At 45.3% G+C, this 16,236-nt stretch overlaps 1 protein-coding gene across 1 annotated transcript in view; it reads left to right on the plus strand.

Moving 5' to 3' along the window:
* Positions 1 to 16,236, plus strand: part of LOC106577471 (uncharacterized) — a gene marked incomplete at its 3' end in the record, with an annotated part of 369,416 nt that overhangs the window by 35,691 nt on the left and 317,489 nt on the right. Inside the window, exons 9-10 of the mRNA XM_082964554.1 lie at positions 36 to 154; positions 1,551 to 1,785. Of these exons, the coding sequence (XP_082820680.1) occupies positions 36 to 154; positions 1,551 to 1,785 (354 nt within the window). The remainder of the gene's footprint in view (positions 1 to 35; positions 155 to 1,550; positions 1,786 to 16,236) is intronic.

Below are 16,236 nucleotides of genomic sequence, written 5' to 3' on the forward strand. Positions count from 1 at the left end.
TAGATCTTTGTGTGTTTGTCTATGTGTTTGTGTAGAGATGCTGAACGAGCATGATAACTGCCCCCATCTGTACAACACTGAGCAGAGAGATACAGACCTGGACGGAGTGGGGGACCAATGTGACAACTGTCCTTTCCTGCACAACCCTACACAGGTATGCACACACACAGGTAAACACACACCGTTGTGTAGGTATGAACGTACACAACATACACATTAAAAACCAGACACCGCGGTCTATAGATTAAAACCAGCCACCGTGGTCTATAGATTAAAACCAGACACCGCGGTCTATAGATTAAAACCAGACACCGTGGTCTATAGATTAAAACCAGCCACCGCGGTCTATAGATTAAAAACCAGACACCGTGGTCTATAGATTAAAACCAGACACCGCGGTCTATAGATTAAAACCAGACACCGTGGTCTATAGATTAAAACCAGACACCGTGGTCTATAGATTAAAACCAGACACCGTGGTCTATAGATTAAAACCAGACACCGCGGTCAATAGATTAAAAAAAAGACACCGCGGTCAATAGATTAAAACCAGACACCGTGGTCTATAGATTAAAACCAGACACCGTGGTCTATAGATTAAAACCAGACACCGCGGTCTATAGATTAAAACCAGACACCGTGGTCTATAGATTAAAACCAGACACCGCGGTCTATAGATTAAAACCAGACACCGTGGTCTTTAGATTAAAACCAGACACCGTGGTCTATAGATTAAAACCAGCCACCGCGGTCTATAGATTAAAACCAGACACCGTGGTCTATAGATTAAAACCAGCCACAGCGGTCTATAGATTAAAAACCAGACACCGTGGTCTATAGATTAAAACCAGACACCGCGGTCTATAGATTAAAACCAGACACCGTGGTCTATAGATTAAAACCAGACACCGTGGTCTATAGATTAAAACCAGACACCGTGGTCTATAGATTAAAACCAGACACCGTGGTCTATAGATTAAAACCAGACACCGCGGTCAATAGATAAAAAAAAAGACACCGCGGTCAATAGATTAAAACCAGACACCGTGGTCTATAGATTAAAACCAGACACCGTGGTCTATAGATTAAAACCAGACACCGCGGTCTATAGATTAAAACCAGACACCGTGGTCTATAGATTAAAACCAGACACCGCGGTCTATAGATTAAAACCAGACACCGCGGTCTATAGATTAAAACCAGCTGGCGCGGTCTATAGATTAAAACCAGACACCGCGGTCTATAGATTAAAACCAGACACCGTGGTCTATAGATTAAAACCAGCCACCGTGGTCTATAGATTAAAACCAGACACCGTGGTCTATAGATTAAAACCAGACACCGTGGTCTATAGATTAAAACCAGACACCGTGGTCTATAGATTAAAACCAGACACCGCGGTCTATAGATTAAAACCAGACACCGTGGTGTATAGATTAAAACCAGACACCGTGGTCTCCAGTTCAGCTCAGTAATCTGAACAAAGTAATAGGGACCTTGTTGGACTGCTGTAATGCTAACCAGGTGTGTGTTTGTGTGTGTTTGTATAGACTGATTCAGACAGTGATATGGTTGGTGATCACTGTGATGATAATGAGGATATAGATGAGGACGGTCATCAGAACTCCCTCGACAACTGTCGCTACGTTGCCAATAGCAACCAGGTTGACCATGACAGAGACGGAATTGGCGACGCCTGCGACCATGACGACGACAACGATGGTATCCCCGATGACCGTGACAACTGCCGACTGATGTCGAACGCTGACCAGATAGACGCAGACAGTCAGTACACTCTCACACACACACTCTCACACACACACACACACACACACACACACACACACCACACACACACACACACACACACACACACACCACACACACACACACACACACACACACACACACACACGTCATCAGCATTGGCGGCAGAGGCAGGTTCACATATCCTGATTAGTGACCAGAAAGCACATGTTTTCTTTTCTCTTTACCAGAACAATACTGGTGATTTAATTGATCATGTTCATATTCCAGATAGGCCTAGTTTGGGTGGGTTATAACTCTATGCGTCAGTGGTGGGACTGGCTACATGTCTAATGATGGGGGGTTATAACTCTATACCTCAGTGGTGGGACTGGCTACATGTCTAATGATGGCTGGGTTATAACTCTATACCTAAGTGGTGGGACTGGCTACATGTCTAATGATGGGGGGTTATAACTCTATACCTCAGTGATGGGACTGGCTACATGTCGAAAGATGGCTGGGTTATAACTCTATACCTCAGTGGTGGGACTGGCTACATGTCTAAAGATGGCTGGGTTATAACTCTATACCCCAGTGGTGGGACTGGCTAGATGTCTATAGCCGGGGGGTTATAAATGTATACCTCAGTGGTGGGACTGGCTACATGTCTAAAGATGGCTGGGTTATAAATCTATACCTCAGTGGCGGGACTGGCTACATCTCTAAAGATGGCTGGGTTATAACTCTATACCTCAGTGGTGGGACTGGCTACATGTCTAAAGATGGCTGGTTTATAACTCTATACCTCAGTGGTTGGACTGGCTACATGTCTAATGATGGGTGGGTTATAACGCTATACCTCAGTGGTGAGACTGGCTACATGTGTATAGATGGGTGGGTTATAACTCTATACCTCAGTGTTGGGACTGGCTACATGTCTATAGATGGGTGGGTTATAACTCTATACCTCAGTGTTGGGACTGGCTACATGTCTAAATATGGGTGGGTTATAACTCTATACCTCAGTGGTGGGACTAGCTACATGTCTATAGATGGGTGGGTTATAACTCTATACCTCAGTAGTGGGACTGGCTACATGTCTAAAGATGGGTGGGTTATAACTCTATACCTCAGTGGTGGGACTGGCTACATGTCTAAAGATGGCTGGGTTATAACTCTATACCTCAGTGGTGGGACTGGCTACATGTCTAACAATGGGTGGGTTATAACTCTATACATCATTGTTGGGACTGGCTACATGTCTAAATATGGGTGGGTTATAACTCTATAACTCATTGGTGGGACTAGCTACATGTCTATAGATGGGTGGGTTATAACTCTATACCTCAGTGGTGGGACTGGCTACATGTCTAAAAATGGGGGTGTTATAACTATACCTCAGTGGTGGGACTGGCTACATGTCTAATGATGGGGGTGTTATAACTCTATACCTCAGTGGTGGGACTGGCTACATGTCTAAAGATGGGTGGGTTATACCTCTATACCTCAGTGGTGGGCATGGCTACATGTCTAAAGATGGGTGGGTTATAACTCTATACCTCAGTGGTGGGACTGGCTACATGTCTAACAATGGGTAGGTTATAACTCTATACCTCAGTGGTGGGACTGGCTACATGTCTAAAGATGGGTGGGTTATAACTCTATACCTCAGTGGTGGGACTGGCTACATGTCTAAAGATGGGTGGGTTATAACTCTATACCTCAGTGGTGGGACAGGCTACATGTCTAAAAATGGCTGTTATAACTCTATACCTCAGTGGTGGGACTGGCTACATGTCTAATGATGGGTGGGTTATAACTCTATACCTCAGTGGTGGGACTGGCTACATCTCTATAGATGGGTGGGTTATAACTCTATACCTCAGTGGTGGGACTGGCTACATGTCTAAAGATGGCTGGGTTATAACTCTATACCTCAGTGGTGGGACTGGCTACATGTCTAAAGATGGCTGGGTTATAACTCTATACCTCAGTGGTGGGACTGGCTACATGTCTAAAGATGGGGAATTATAACTCTATACCTCAGTGGTGGGACTGGCTACATGTCTAATGATGGCTGGGTTATAACTCTATACCTCAGTGGTGGGACTGGATACATGTCTAAAGATGGCTGGGTTATAACTCTATACCTCAGTGGTGGGACTGGCTACATGTCTAATGATGGCTGGGTTTTAACTCTATACCTCAGTGGTGGGACTGGCTACATGTCTAATGATGGTTGGGTTATAACTCTATACCTCAGTGGTGAGACTGGCTACATGTCTAAAGATGGCTGGGTTATAACTCTATACCTCAGTGGTGGGACTGGCTACATGTCTAAAGATGGCTGGGTTATAACTCTATACCTCAGTGGTGGGACTGGCTACATGTCTAACAATGGGTGGTTTATAACTCTATACCTCAGTGGAGGGACTGGCTACATGTCTAAAGATGGGTGGGTTATAACTTTATACCTCAGTGGTGGGACTGGCTACATGCCTAAAGATGGGTGGGTTATAACTCCATACCTCAGTGGTGGGACTGGCTACATGTCTAATGATGGGTGGGTTATAAATCTATACCTCAGTGATGGGACTGGCTATATGTCTAAAGATGGGTGGGTCATAACTCTATACCTCAGTGGTGGGACAGGCTACATGTCTAAAAATGGCTGTTATAACTCTATACCTCAGTGGTGGGACTGGCTACATGTCTAATGATGGGTGGGTTATAACTCTATACCTCAGTGGTGTGACTGGCTACATCTCTATAGATGGGATGGTTATAACTCTATACCTCAGTGGTGGGACTGGCTACATGTCTAAAGATGGCTGGGTTATAACTCTATACCTCAGTGGTGGGACTGGCTACATGTCTAAAGATGGCTGGGTTATAACTCTATACCTCAGTGGTGGGACTGGCTACATGTCTAAAGATGGCTGGGTTATAACTCTATACCTCAGTGGTGGGACTGGCTACATGTCTAAAGATGGGGAATTATAACTCTATACCTCAGTGGTGGGACTGGCTACATGTCTAATGATGGCTGGGTTATAACTCTATACCTCAGTGGTGGGACTGGATACATGTCTAAAGATGGCTGGGTTATAACTCTATACCTCAGTGGTGGGACTGGCTACATGTCTAAAGATGGGGAATTATAACTCTATACCTCAGTGGTGGGACTGGCTACATGTCTAATGATGGCTGGGTTTTAACTCTATACCTCAGTGGTGGGACTGGCTACATGTCTAATGATGGGTGGGTTATAAATCTATACCTCAGTGATGGGACTGGCTATATGTCTAAAGATGGGTGGGTCATAACTCTATACCTCAGTGGTGGGACAGGCTACATGTCTAAAAATGGCTGTTATAACTCTATACCTCAGTGGTGGGACTGGCTACATGTCTAATGATGGGTGGGTTATAACTCTATACCTCAGTGGTGGGACTGGCTACATCTCTATAGATGGGTGGGTTATAACTCTATACCTCAGTGGTGGGACTGGCTACATGTCTAAAGATGGCTGGGTTATAACTCTATACCTCAGTGGTGGGACTGGCTACATGTCTAAAGATGGCTGGGTTATAACTCTATACCTCATTGGTGGGACTGGCTACATGTCTAAAGATGGGGAATTATAACTCTATACCTCAGTGGTGGGACTGGCTACATGTCTAATGATGGCTGGGTTATAACTCTATACCTCAGTGGTGGGACTGGATACATGTCTAAAGATGGCTGGGTTATAACTCTATACCTCAGTGGTGGGACTGGCTACATGTCTAAAGATGGGGAATTAAAACTCTATACCTCAGTGGTGGGACTGGCTACATGTCTAATGATGGCTGGGTTTTAACTCTATACCTCAGTGGTGGGACTGGCTACATGTCTAATGATGGGTGGGTTATAACTCTATACCTCAGTGGTGAGACTGGCTACATGTCTAAAGATGGCTGGGTTATAACTCTATACCTCAGTGGTGGGACTGGCTACATGTCTAAAGATGGCTGGGTTATAACTCTATACCTCAGTCGTGGGACTGGCTACATGTCTAACAATGGGTGGGTTATAACTCTATTCCTCAGTGGAGGGACTGGCTACATGTCTAAAGATGGGTGGGTTATAACTTTATACCTCAGTGGTGGGACTGGCTACATGCCTAAAGATGGGTGGGTTATAACTCCATACCTCAGTGGTGGGACTAGCTACATGTCTAAAGATGGGTGGGTCATAACTCTATACCTCAGTGGTGGGACTGGCTACATGTCTAAAGATGGGTGGGTTATAACTCCATATCTCAGTGGTGGGACTGGCTACATGTCTAAAGATGGCTGGGTTATAACTCTATACCTCAGTGGTGGGACTGGCTACATGTCTAAAGATGGCTGGGTTATAACTCTATACCTCAGTGGTGGGACTGGCTACATGTCTAAAGATGGGGAATTATAACTCTATACCTCAGTGGTGGGACTGGCTACATGTCTAATGATGGCTGGGTTATAACTCTATACCTCAGTGGTGGGACTGGATACATGTCTAAAGATGTCTGGGTTATAACTCTATACCTCAGTGGTGGGACTGGCTACATGTCTAAAGATGGAGAATTATAACTCTATACCTCAGTGGTGGGACTGGCTACATGTCTAATGATGGCTGGGTTTTAACTCTATACCTCAGTGGTGGGACTGGCTACATGTCTAATGATGGGTGGGTTATAACTCTACCTCAGTGGTGAGACTGGCTACATGTCTAAAGATGGCTGGGTTATAACTCTATACCTCAGTGGTGGGACTGGCTACATGTCTAAAGATGGCTGGGTTATAACTCTATACCTCAGTGGTGGGACTGGCTACATGTCTAACAATGGGTGGGTTATAACTCTATACCTCAGTGGAGGGACTGGCTACATGTCTAAAGATGGGTGGGTTATAACTTTATACCTCAGTGGTGGGACTGGCTACATGCCTAAAGATGGGTGGGTTATAACTCCATACCTCAGTGGTGGGACTGGCTACATGTCTAATGATGGGTGGGTTATAAATCTATACCTCAGTGATGGGACTGGCTATATGTCTAAAGATGGGTGGGTCATAACTCTATACCTCAGTGGTGGGACTGGCTACATGTCTAAAGATGGGTGGGTTATAACTCCATATCTCAGTGGTGGGACTGGCTACATGTCTAATCATGGGTGGGTTATAACTCTATACCTCAGTGGTGGGACTGGCTACATGTCTAAAGATGGCTGGGTTATAACTCTATACCTCAGTCGTGGGACTGGCTACATGTCTAAAGACGGGTGGGTTATAACTCCATACCTCAGTGGTGGGACTGGCTACATGTCTAATGATGGGTGCTTTATGACTCTATACCTCAGTGGTGGGACTGGCTACATGTCTAAAGATGGCTGGGTTATAAATCTATACCTCAGTGGTGGGACTGGCTACATGTCTAAAGATGGCTGGGTCATAACTCTATACCTCAGTGGTGGGACTGGCTACATGTCTAAAGATGGCTGGTTTATAACTCTATACCTCAGTGCTGGGACTGGCTACATGTCTAAAGATGGGGGGTTATAACTCTATACCTCAGTGGTGGGACTGGATACATGTCTAAAGATGGTTGGGTTATAACTCTATACCTCAGTGGTGGGACTGGCTACATGTCTAAAGATGGGGAATTATAACTCTATACCTCAGTGGTGGGACTGGCTACATGTCTAATGATGGCTGGGTTTAACTCTATACCTCAGTGGTGGGACTGGCTACATGTCTAATGATGGGTGGGTTATAACTCTATACCTCAGTGGTGGGACTGGCTACATGTCTAACAATGGGTGCGTTATAACTCTATACCTCAGTGGAGGGACTGGCTACATGTCTAAAGATGGGTGGGTTATAACTTTATACCTCAGTGGTGGGACTGGCTACATGCCTAAAGATGGGTGGGTTATAACTCCATACCTCAGTGGTGGGACTGGCTACATGTCTAATGATGGGTGGGTTATAAATCTATACCTCAGTGATGGGACTGGCTATATGTCTAAAGATGGGTGGGTCATAACTCTATACCTCAGTGGTGGGACTGGCTACATGTCTAAAGATGGGTGGGTTATAACTCCATATCTCAGTGGTGGGACTGGCTACATGTCTAATCATGGGTGGGTTATAACTCTATACCTCAGTGTTGGGACTGGCTACATGTCTAAACATGGCTGGGTTATAACTCTATACCTCAGTCGTGGGACTGGCTACATGTCTAAAGACGGGTGGGTTATAACTCCATACCTCAGTGGTGGGACTGGCTACATGTCTAATGATGGGTGCTTTATGACTCTATACCTCAGTGGTGGGACTGGCTACATGTCTAAAGATGGCTGGGTTATAAATCTATACCTCAGTGGTGGGACTGGCTACATGTCTAAAGATGGCTGGGTTATAACTCTATACCTCAGTGGTGGGACTGGCTACATGTCTAAAGATGGCTGGTTTATAACTCTATACCTCAGTGCTGGGACTGGCTACATGTCTAAAGATGGGGGGTTATAACTCTATACCTCAGTGGTGGGACTGGATACATGTCTAAAGATGGTTGGGTTATAACTCTATACCTCAGTGGTGGGACTGGCTACATGTCTAAAGATGGGGAATTATAACTCTATACCTCAGTGGTGGGACTGGCTATATGTCTAAAGATGGGTGGGTCATAACTCTATACCTCAGTGGTGGGACAGGCTACATGTCTAAAAATGGCTGTTATAACTCTATACCTCAGTGGTGGGACTGGCTACATGTCTAATGATGGGTGGGTTATAACTCTATACCTCAGTGGTGGGACTGGCTACATCTCTATAGATGGGTGGGTTATAACTCTATACCTCAGTGGTGGGACTGGCTACATGTCTAAAGATGGCTGGGTTATAACTCTATACCTCAGTGGTGGGACTGGCTACATGTCTAAAGATGGCTGGGTTATAACTCTATACCTCAGTGGTGGGACTGGCTACATGTCTAAAGATGGCTGGGTTATAACTCTATACCTCAGTGGTGGGACTGGCTACATGTCTAAAGATGGGGAATTATAACTCTATACCTCAGTGGTGGGACTGGCTACATGTCTAATGATGGCTGGGTTATAACTCTATACCTCAGTGGTGGGACTGGATACATGTCTAAAGATGGCTGGGTTATAACTCTATACCTCAGTGGTGGGACTGGCTACATGTCTAAAGATGGGGAATTATAACTCTATACCTCAGTGGTGGGACTGGCTACATGTCTAATGATGGCTGGGTTTTAACTCTATACCTCAGTGGTGGGACTGGCTACATGTCTAATGATGGGTGGGTTATAAATCTATACCTCAGTGATGGGACTGGCTATATGTCTAAAGATGGGTGGGTCATAACTCTATACCTCAGTGGTGGGACAGGCTACATGTCTAAAAATGGCTGTTATAACTCTATACCTCAGTGGTGGGACTGGCTACATGTCTAATGATGGGTGGGTTATAACTCTATACCTCAGTGGTGGGACTGGCTACATCTCTATAGATGGGTGGGTTATAACTCTATACCTCAGTGGTGGGACTGGCTACATGTCTAAAGATGGCTGGGTTATAACTCCATATCTCAGTGGTGGGACTGGCTACATGTCTAATCATGGGTGGGTTATAACTCTATACCTCAGTGGTGGGACTGGCTACATGTCTAAAGATGGCTGGGTTATAACTCTATACCTCAGTCGTGGAACTGGCTACATGTCTAAAGACGGGTGGGTTATAACTCCATACCTCAGTGGTGGGACTGGCTACATGTCTAATGATGGGTGGGTTATAACTCTATACCTCAGTGGTGGGACTGGCTACATGTCTAAAGATGGCTGGGTTATAAATCTATACCTCAGTGGTGGGACTGGCTACATGTCTAAAGATGGCTGGGTTATAACTCTATACCTCAGTGGTGGGACTGGCTACATGTCTAAAGATGGCTGGTTTATAACTCTATACCTCAGTGCTGGGACTGGCTACATGTCTAAAGATGGGGGGTTATAACTCTATACCTCAGTGGTGGGACTGGATACATGTCTAAAGATGGTTGGGTTATAACTCTATACCTCAGTGGTGGGACTGGCTACATGTCTAAAGATGGGGAATTATAACTCTATACCTCAGTGGTGGGACTGGCTATATGTCTAAAGATGGGTGGGTCATAACTCTATACCTCAGTGGTGGGACAGGCTACATGTCTAAAAATGGCTGTTATAACTCTATACCTCAGTGGTGGGACTGGCTACATGTCTAATGATGGGTGGGTTATAACTCTATACCTCAGTGGTGGGACTGGCTACATCTCTATAGATGGGTGGGTTATAACTCTATACCTCAGTGGTGGGACTGGCTACATGTCTAAAGATGGCTGGGTTATAACTCTATACCTCAGTGGTGGGACTGGCTACATGTCTAAAGATGGCTGGGTTATAACTCTATACCTCAGTGGTGGGACTGGCTACATGTCTAAAGATGGCTGGGTTATAACTCTATACCTCAGTGGTGGGACTGGCTACATGTCTAAAGATGGGGAATTATAACTCTATACCTCAGTGGTGGGACTGGCTACATGTCTAATGATGGCTGGGTTATAACTCTATACCTCAGTGGTGGGACTGGATACATGTCTAAAGATGGCTGGGTTATAACTCTATACCTCAGTGGTGGGACTGGCTACATGTCTAAAGATGGGGAATTATAACTCTATACCTCAGTGGTGGGACTGGCTACATGTCTAATGATGGCTGGGTTTTAACTCTATACCTCAGTGGTGGGACTGGCTACATGTCTAATGATGGGTGGGTTATAAATCTATACCTCAGTGATGGGACTGGCTATATGTCTAAAGATGGGTGGGTCATAACTCTATACCTCAGTGGTGGGACAGGCTACATGTCTAAAAATGGCTGTTATAACTCTATACCTCAGTGGTGGGACTGGCTACATGTCTAATGATGGGTGGGTTATAACTCTATACCTCAGTGGTGGGACTGGCTACATCTCTATAGATGGGTGGGTTATAACTCTATACCTCAGTGGTGGGACTGGCTACATGTCTAAAGATGGCTGGGTTATAACTCTATACCTCAGTGGTGGGACTGGCTACATGTCTAAAGATGGCTGGGTTATAACTCTATACCTCATTGGTGGGACTGGCTACATGTCTAAAGATGGGGAATTATAACTCTATACCTCAGTGGTGGGACTGGCTACATGTCTAATGATGGCTGGGTTATAACTCTATACCTCAGTGGTGGGACTGGATACATGTCTAAAGATGGCTGGGTTATAACTCTATACCTCAGTGGTGGGACTGGCTACATGTCTAAAGATGGGGAATTATAACTCTATACCTCAGTGGTGGGACTGGCTACATGTCTAATGATGGCTGGGTTTTAACTCTATACCTCAGTGGTGGGACTGGCTACATGTCTAATGATGGGTGGGTTATAACTCTATACCTCAGTGGTGAGACTGGCTACATGTCTAAAGATGGCTGGGTTATAACTCTATACCTCAGTGGTGGGACTGGCTACATGTCTAAAGATGGCTGGGTTATAACTCTATACCTCAGTCGTGGGACTGGCTACATGTCTAACAATGGGTGGGTTATAACTCTATTCCTCAGTGGAGGGACTGGCTACATGTCTAAAGATGGGTGGGTTATAACTTTATACCTCAGTGGTGGGACTGGCTACATGCCTAAAGATGGGTGGGTTATAACTCCATACCTCAGTGGTGGGACTAGCTACATGTCTAAAGATGGGTGGGTCATAACTCTATACCTCAGTGGTGGGACTGGCTACATGTCTAAAGATGGGTGGGTTATAACTCCATATCTCAGTGGTGGGACTGGCTACATGTCTAAAGATGGCTGGGTTATAACTCTATACCTCAGTGGTGGGACTGGCTACATGTCTAAAGATGGCTGGGTTATAACTCTATACCTCAGTGGTGGGACTGGCTACATGTCTAAAGATGGGGAATTATAACTCTATACCTCAGTGGTGGGACTGGCTACATGTCTAATGATGGCTGGGTTATAACTCTATACCTCAGTGGTGGGACTGGATACATGTCTAAAGATGGCTGGGTTATAACTCTATACCTCAGTGGTGGGACTGTCTACATGTCTAAAGATGGGGAATTATAACTCTATACCTCAGTGGTGGGACTGGCTACATGTCTAATGATGGCTGGGTTTTAACTCTATACCTCAGTGGTGGGACTGGCTACATGTCTAATGATGGGTGGGTTATAAATCTATACCTCAGTGATGGGACTGGCTATATGTCTAAAGATGGGTGGGTCATAACTCTATACCTCAGTGGTGGGACAGGCTACATGTCTAAAAATGGCTGTTATAACTCTATACCTCAGTGGTGGGACTGGCTACATGTCTAATGATGGGTGGGTTATAACTCTATACCTCAGTGGTGGGACTGGCTACATGTCTAAAGATGGCTGGGTTATAACTCTATACCTCAGTGGTGGGACTGGCTACATGTCTAAAGATGGCTGGGTTATAACTCTATACCTCAGTGGTGGGACTGGCTACATGTCTAAAGATGGGGAATTATAACTCTATACCTCAGTGGTGGGACTGGCTACATGTCTAATGATGGCTGGGTTATAACTCTATACCTCAGTGGTGGGACTGGATACATGTCTAAAGATGTCTGGGTTATAACTCTATACCTCAGTGGTGGGACTGGCTACATGTCTAAAGATGGAGAATTATAACTCTATACCTCAGTGGTGGGTCTGGCTACATGTCTAATGATGGCTGGGTTTTAACTCTATACCTCAGTGGTGGGACTGGCTACATGTCTAATGATGGGTGGGTTATAACTCTACCTCAGTGGTGAGACTGGCTACATGTCTAAAGATGGCTGGGTTATAACTCTATACCTCAGTGGTGGGACTGGCTACATGTCTAAAGATGGCTGGGTTATAACTCTATACCTCAGTGGTGGGACTGGCTACATGTCTAACAATGGGTGGGTTATAACTCTATACCTCAGTGGAGGGACTGGCTACATGTCTAAAGATGGGTGGGTTATAACTTTATACCTCAGTGGTGGGACTGGCTACATGCCTAAAGATGGGTGGGTTATAACTCCATACCTCAGTGGTGGGACTGGCTACATGTCTAATGATGGGTGAGTTATAAATCTATACCTCAGTGATGGGACTGGCTATATGTCTAAAGATGGGTGGGTCATAACTCTATACCTCAGTGGTGGGACTGGCTACATGTCTAAAGATGGGTGGGTTATAACTCCATATCTCAGTGGTGGGACTGGCTACATGTCTAATCATGGGTGGGTTATAACTCCATACCTCAGTGGTGGGACTGGCTACATGTCTAATGATGGGTGCTTTATGACTCTATACCTCAGTGGTGGGACTGGCTACATGTCTAAAGATGGCTGGGTTATAAATCTATACCTCAGTGGTGGGACTGGCTACATGTCTAAAGATGGCTGGGTCATAACTCTATACCTCAGTGGTGGGACTGGCTACATGTCTAAAGATGGCTGGTTTATAACTCTATACCTCAGTGCTGGGACTGGCTACATGTCTAAAGATGGGGGGTTATAACTCTATACCTCAGTGGTGGGACTGGCTACATGTCTAATGATGGCTGGGTTTAACTCTATACCTCAGTGGTGGGACTGGCTACATGTCTAATGATGGGTGGGTTATAACTCTATACCTCAGTGGTGGGACTGGCTACATGTCTAACAATGGGTACGTTATAACTCTATACCTCAGTGGAGGGACTGGCTACATGTCTAAAGATGGGTGGGTTATAACTTTATACCTCAGTGGTGGGACTGGCTACATGCCTAAAGATGGGTGGGTTATAACTCCATACCTCAGTGGTGGGACTGGCTACATGTCTAATGATGGGTGGGTTATAAATCTATACCTCAGTGATGGGACTGGCTATATGTCTAAAGATGGGTGGGTCATAACTCTATACCTCAGTGGTGGGACTGGCTACATGTCTAAAGATGGGTGGGTTATAACTCCATATCTCAGTGGTGGGACTGGCTACATGTCTAATCATGGGTGGGTTATAACTCTATACCTCAGTGGTGGGACTGGCTACATGTCTAAAGATGGCTGGTTTATAACTCTATACCTCAGTGCTGGGACTGGCTACATGTCTAAAGATGGGGGGTTATAACTCTATACCTCAGTGGTGGGACTGGATACATGTCTAAAGATGGTTGGGTTATAACTCTATACCTCAGTGGTGGGACTGGCTACATGTCTAAAGATGGGGAATTATAACTCTATACCTCAGTGGTGGGACTGGCTATATGTCTAAAGATGGGTGGGTCATAACTCTATACCTCAGTGGTGGGACAGGCTACATGTCTAAAAATGGCTGTTATAACTCTATACCTCAGTGGTGGGACTGGCTACATGTCTAATGATGGGTGGGTTATAACTCTATACCTCAGTGGTGGGACTGGCTACATCTCTATAGATGGGTGGGTTATAACTCTATACCTCAGTGGTGGGACTGGCTACATGTCTAAAGATGGCTGGGTTATAACTCTATACCTCAGTGGTGGGACTGGCTACATGTCTAAAGATGGCTGGGTTATAACTCTATACCTCAGTGGTGGGACTGGCTACATGTCTAAAGATGGCTGGGTTATAACTCTATACCTCAGTGGTGGGACTGGCTACATGTCTAAAGATGGGGAATTATAACTCTATACCTCAGTGGTGGGACTGGCTACATGTCTAATGATGGCTGGGTTATAACTCTATACCTCAGTGGTGGGACTGGATACATGTCTAAAGATGGCTGGGTTATAACTCTATACCTCAGTGGTGGGACTGGCTACATGTCTAAAGATGGGGAATTATAACTCTATACCTCAGTGGTGGGACTGGCTACATGTCTAATGATGGCTGGGTTTTAACTCTATACCTCAGTGGTGGGACTGGCTACATGTCTAATGATGGGTGGGTTATAAATCTATACCTCAGTGATGGGACTGGCTATATGTCTAAAGATGGGTGGGTCATAACTCTATACCTCAGTGGTGGGACAGGCTACATGTCTAAAAATGGCTGTTATAACTCTATACCTCAGTGGTGGGACTGGCTACATGTCTAATGATGGGTGGGTTATAACTCTATACCTCAGTGGTGGGACTGGCTACATCTCTATAGATGGGTGGGTTATAACTCTATACCTCAGTGGTGGGACTGGCTACATGTCTAAAGATGGCTGGGTTATAACTCCATATCTCAGTGGTGGGACTGGCTACATGTCTAATCATGGGTGGGTTATAACTCTATACCTCAGTGGTGGGACTGGCTACATGTCTAAAGATGGCTGGGTTATAACTCTATACCTCAGTCGTGGAACTGGCTACATGTCTAAAGACGGGTGGGTTATAACTCCATACCTCAGTGGTGGGACTGGCTACATGTCTAATGATGGGTGGGTTATAACTCTATACCTCAGTGGTGGGACTGGCTACATGTCTAAAGATGGCTGGGTTATAAATCTATACCTCAGTGGTGGGACTGGCTACATGTCTAAAGATGGCTGGGTTATAACTCTATACCTCAGTGGTGGGACTGGCTACATGTCTAAAGATGGCTGGTTTATAACTCTATACCTCAGTGCTGGGACTGGCTACATGTCTAAAGATGGGGGGTTATAACTCTATACCTCAGTGGTGGGACTGGATACATGTCTAAAGATGGTTGGGTTATAACTCTATACCTCAGTGGTGGGACTGGCTACATGTCTAAAGATGGGGAATTATAACTCTATACCTCAGTGGTGGGACTGGCTATATGTCTAAAGATGGGTGGGTCATAACTCTATACCTCAGTGGTGGGACAGGCTACATGTCTAAAAATGGCTGTTATAACTCTATACCTCAGTGGTGGGACTGGCTACATGTCTAATGATGGGTGGGTTATAACTCTATACCTCAGTGGTGGGACTGGCTACATCTCTATAGATGGGTGGGTTATAACTCTATACCTCAGTGGTGGGACTGGCTACATGTCTAAAGATGGCTGGGTTATAACTCTATACCTCAGTGGTGGGACTGGCTACATGTCTAAAGATGGCTGGGTTATAACTCTATACCTCAGTGGTGGGACTGGCTACATGTCTAAAGATGGCTGGGTTATAACTCTATACCTCAGTGGTGGGACTGGCTACATGTCTAAAGATGGGGAATTATAACTCTATACCTCAGTGGTGGGACTGGCTACATGTCTAATGATGGCTGGGTTATAACTCTATACCTCAGTGGTGGGACTGGATACATGTCTAAAGATGGCTGGGTTATAACTCTATACCTCAGTGGTGGGACTGGCTACATGTCTAAAGATGGGGAATTATAACTCTATACCTCAGTGGTGGGACTGGCTACATGTCTA

Source organism: Salmo salar, chromosome 18, assembly GCF_965601325.2.
Source record: "Salmo salar chromosome 18, fSalSal1, whole genome shotgun sequence".
Taxonomy (NCBI): Eukaryota; Metazoa; Chordata; class Actinopteri; order Salmoniformes; family Salmonidae; genus Salmo; species Salmo salar.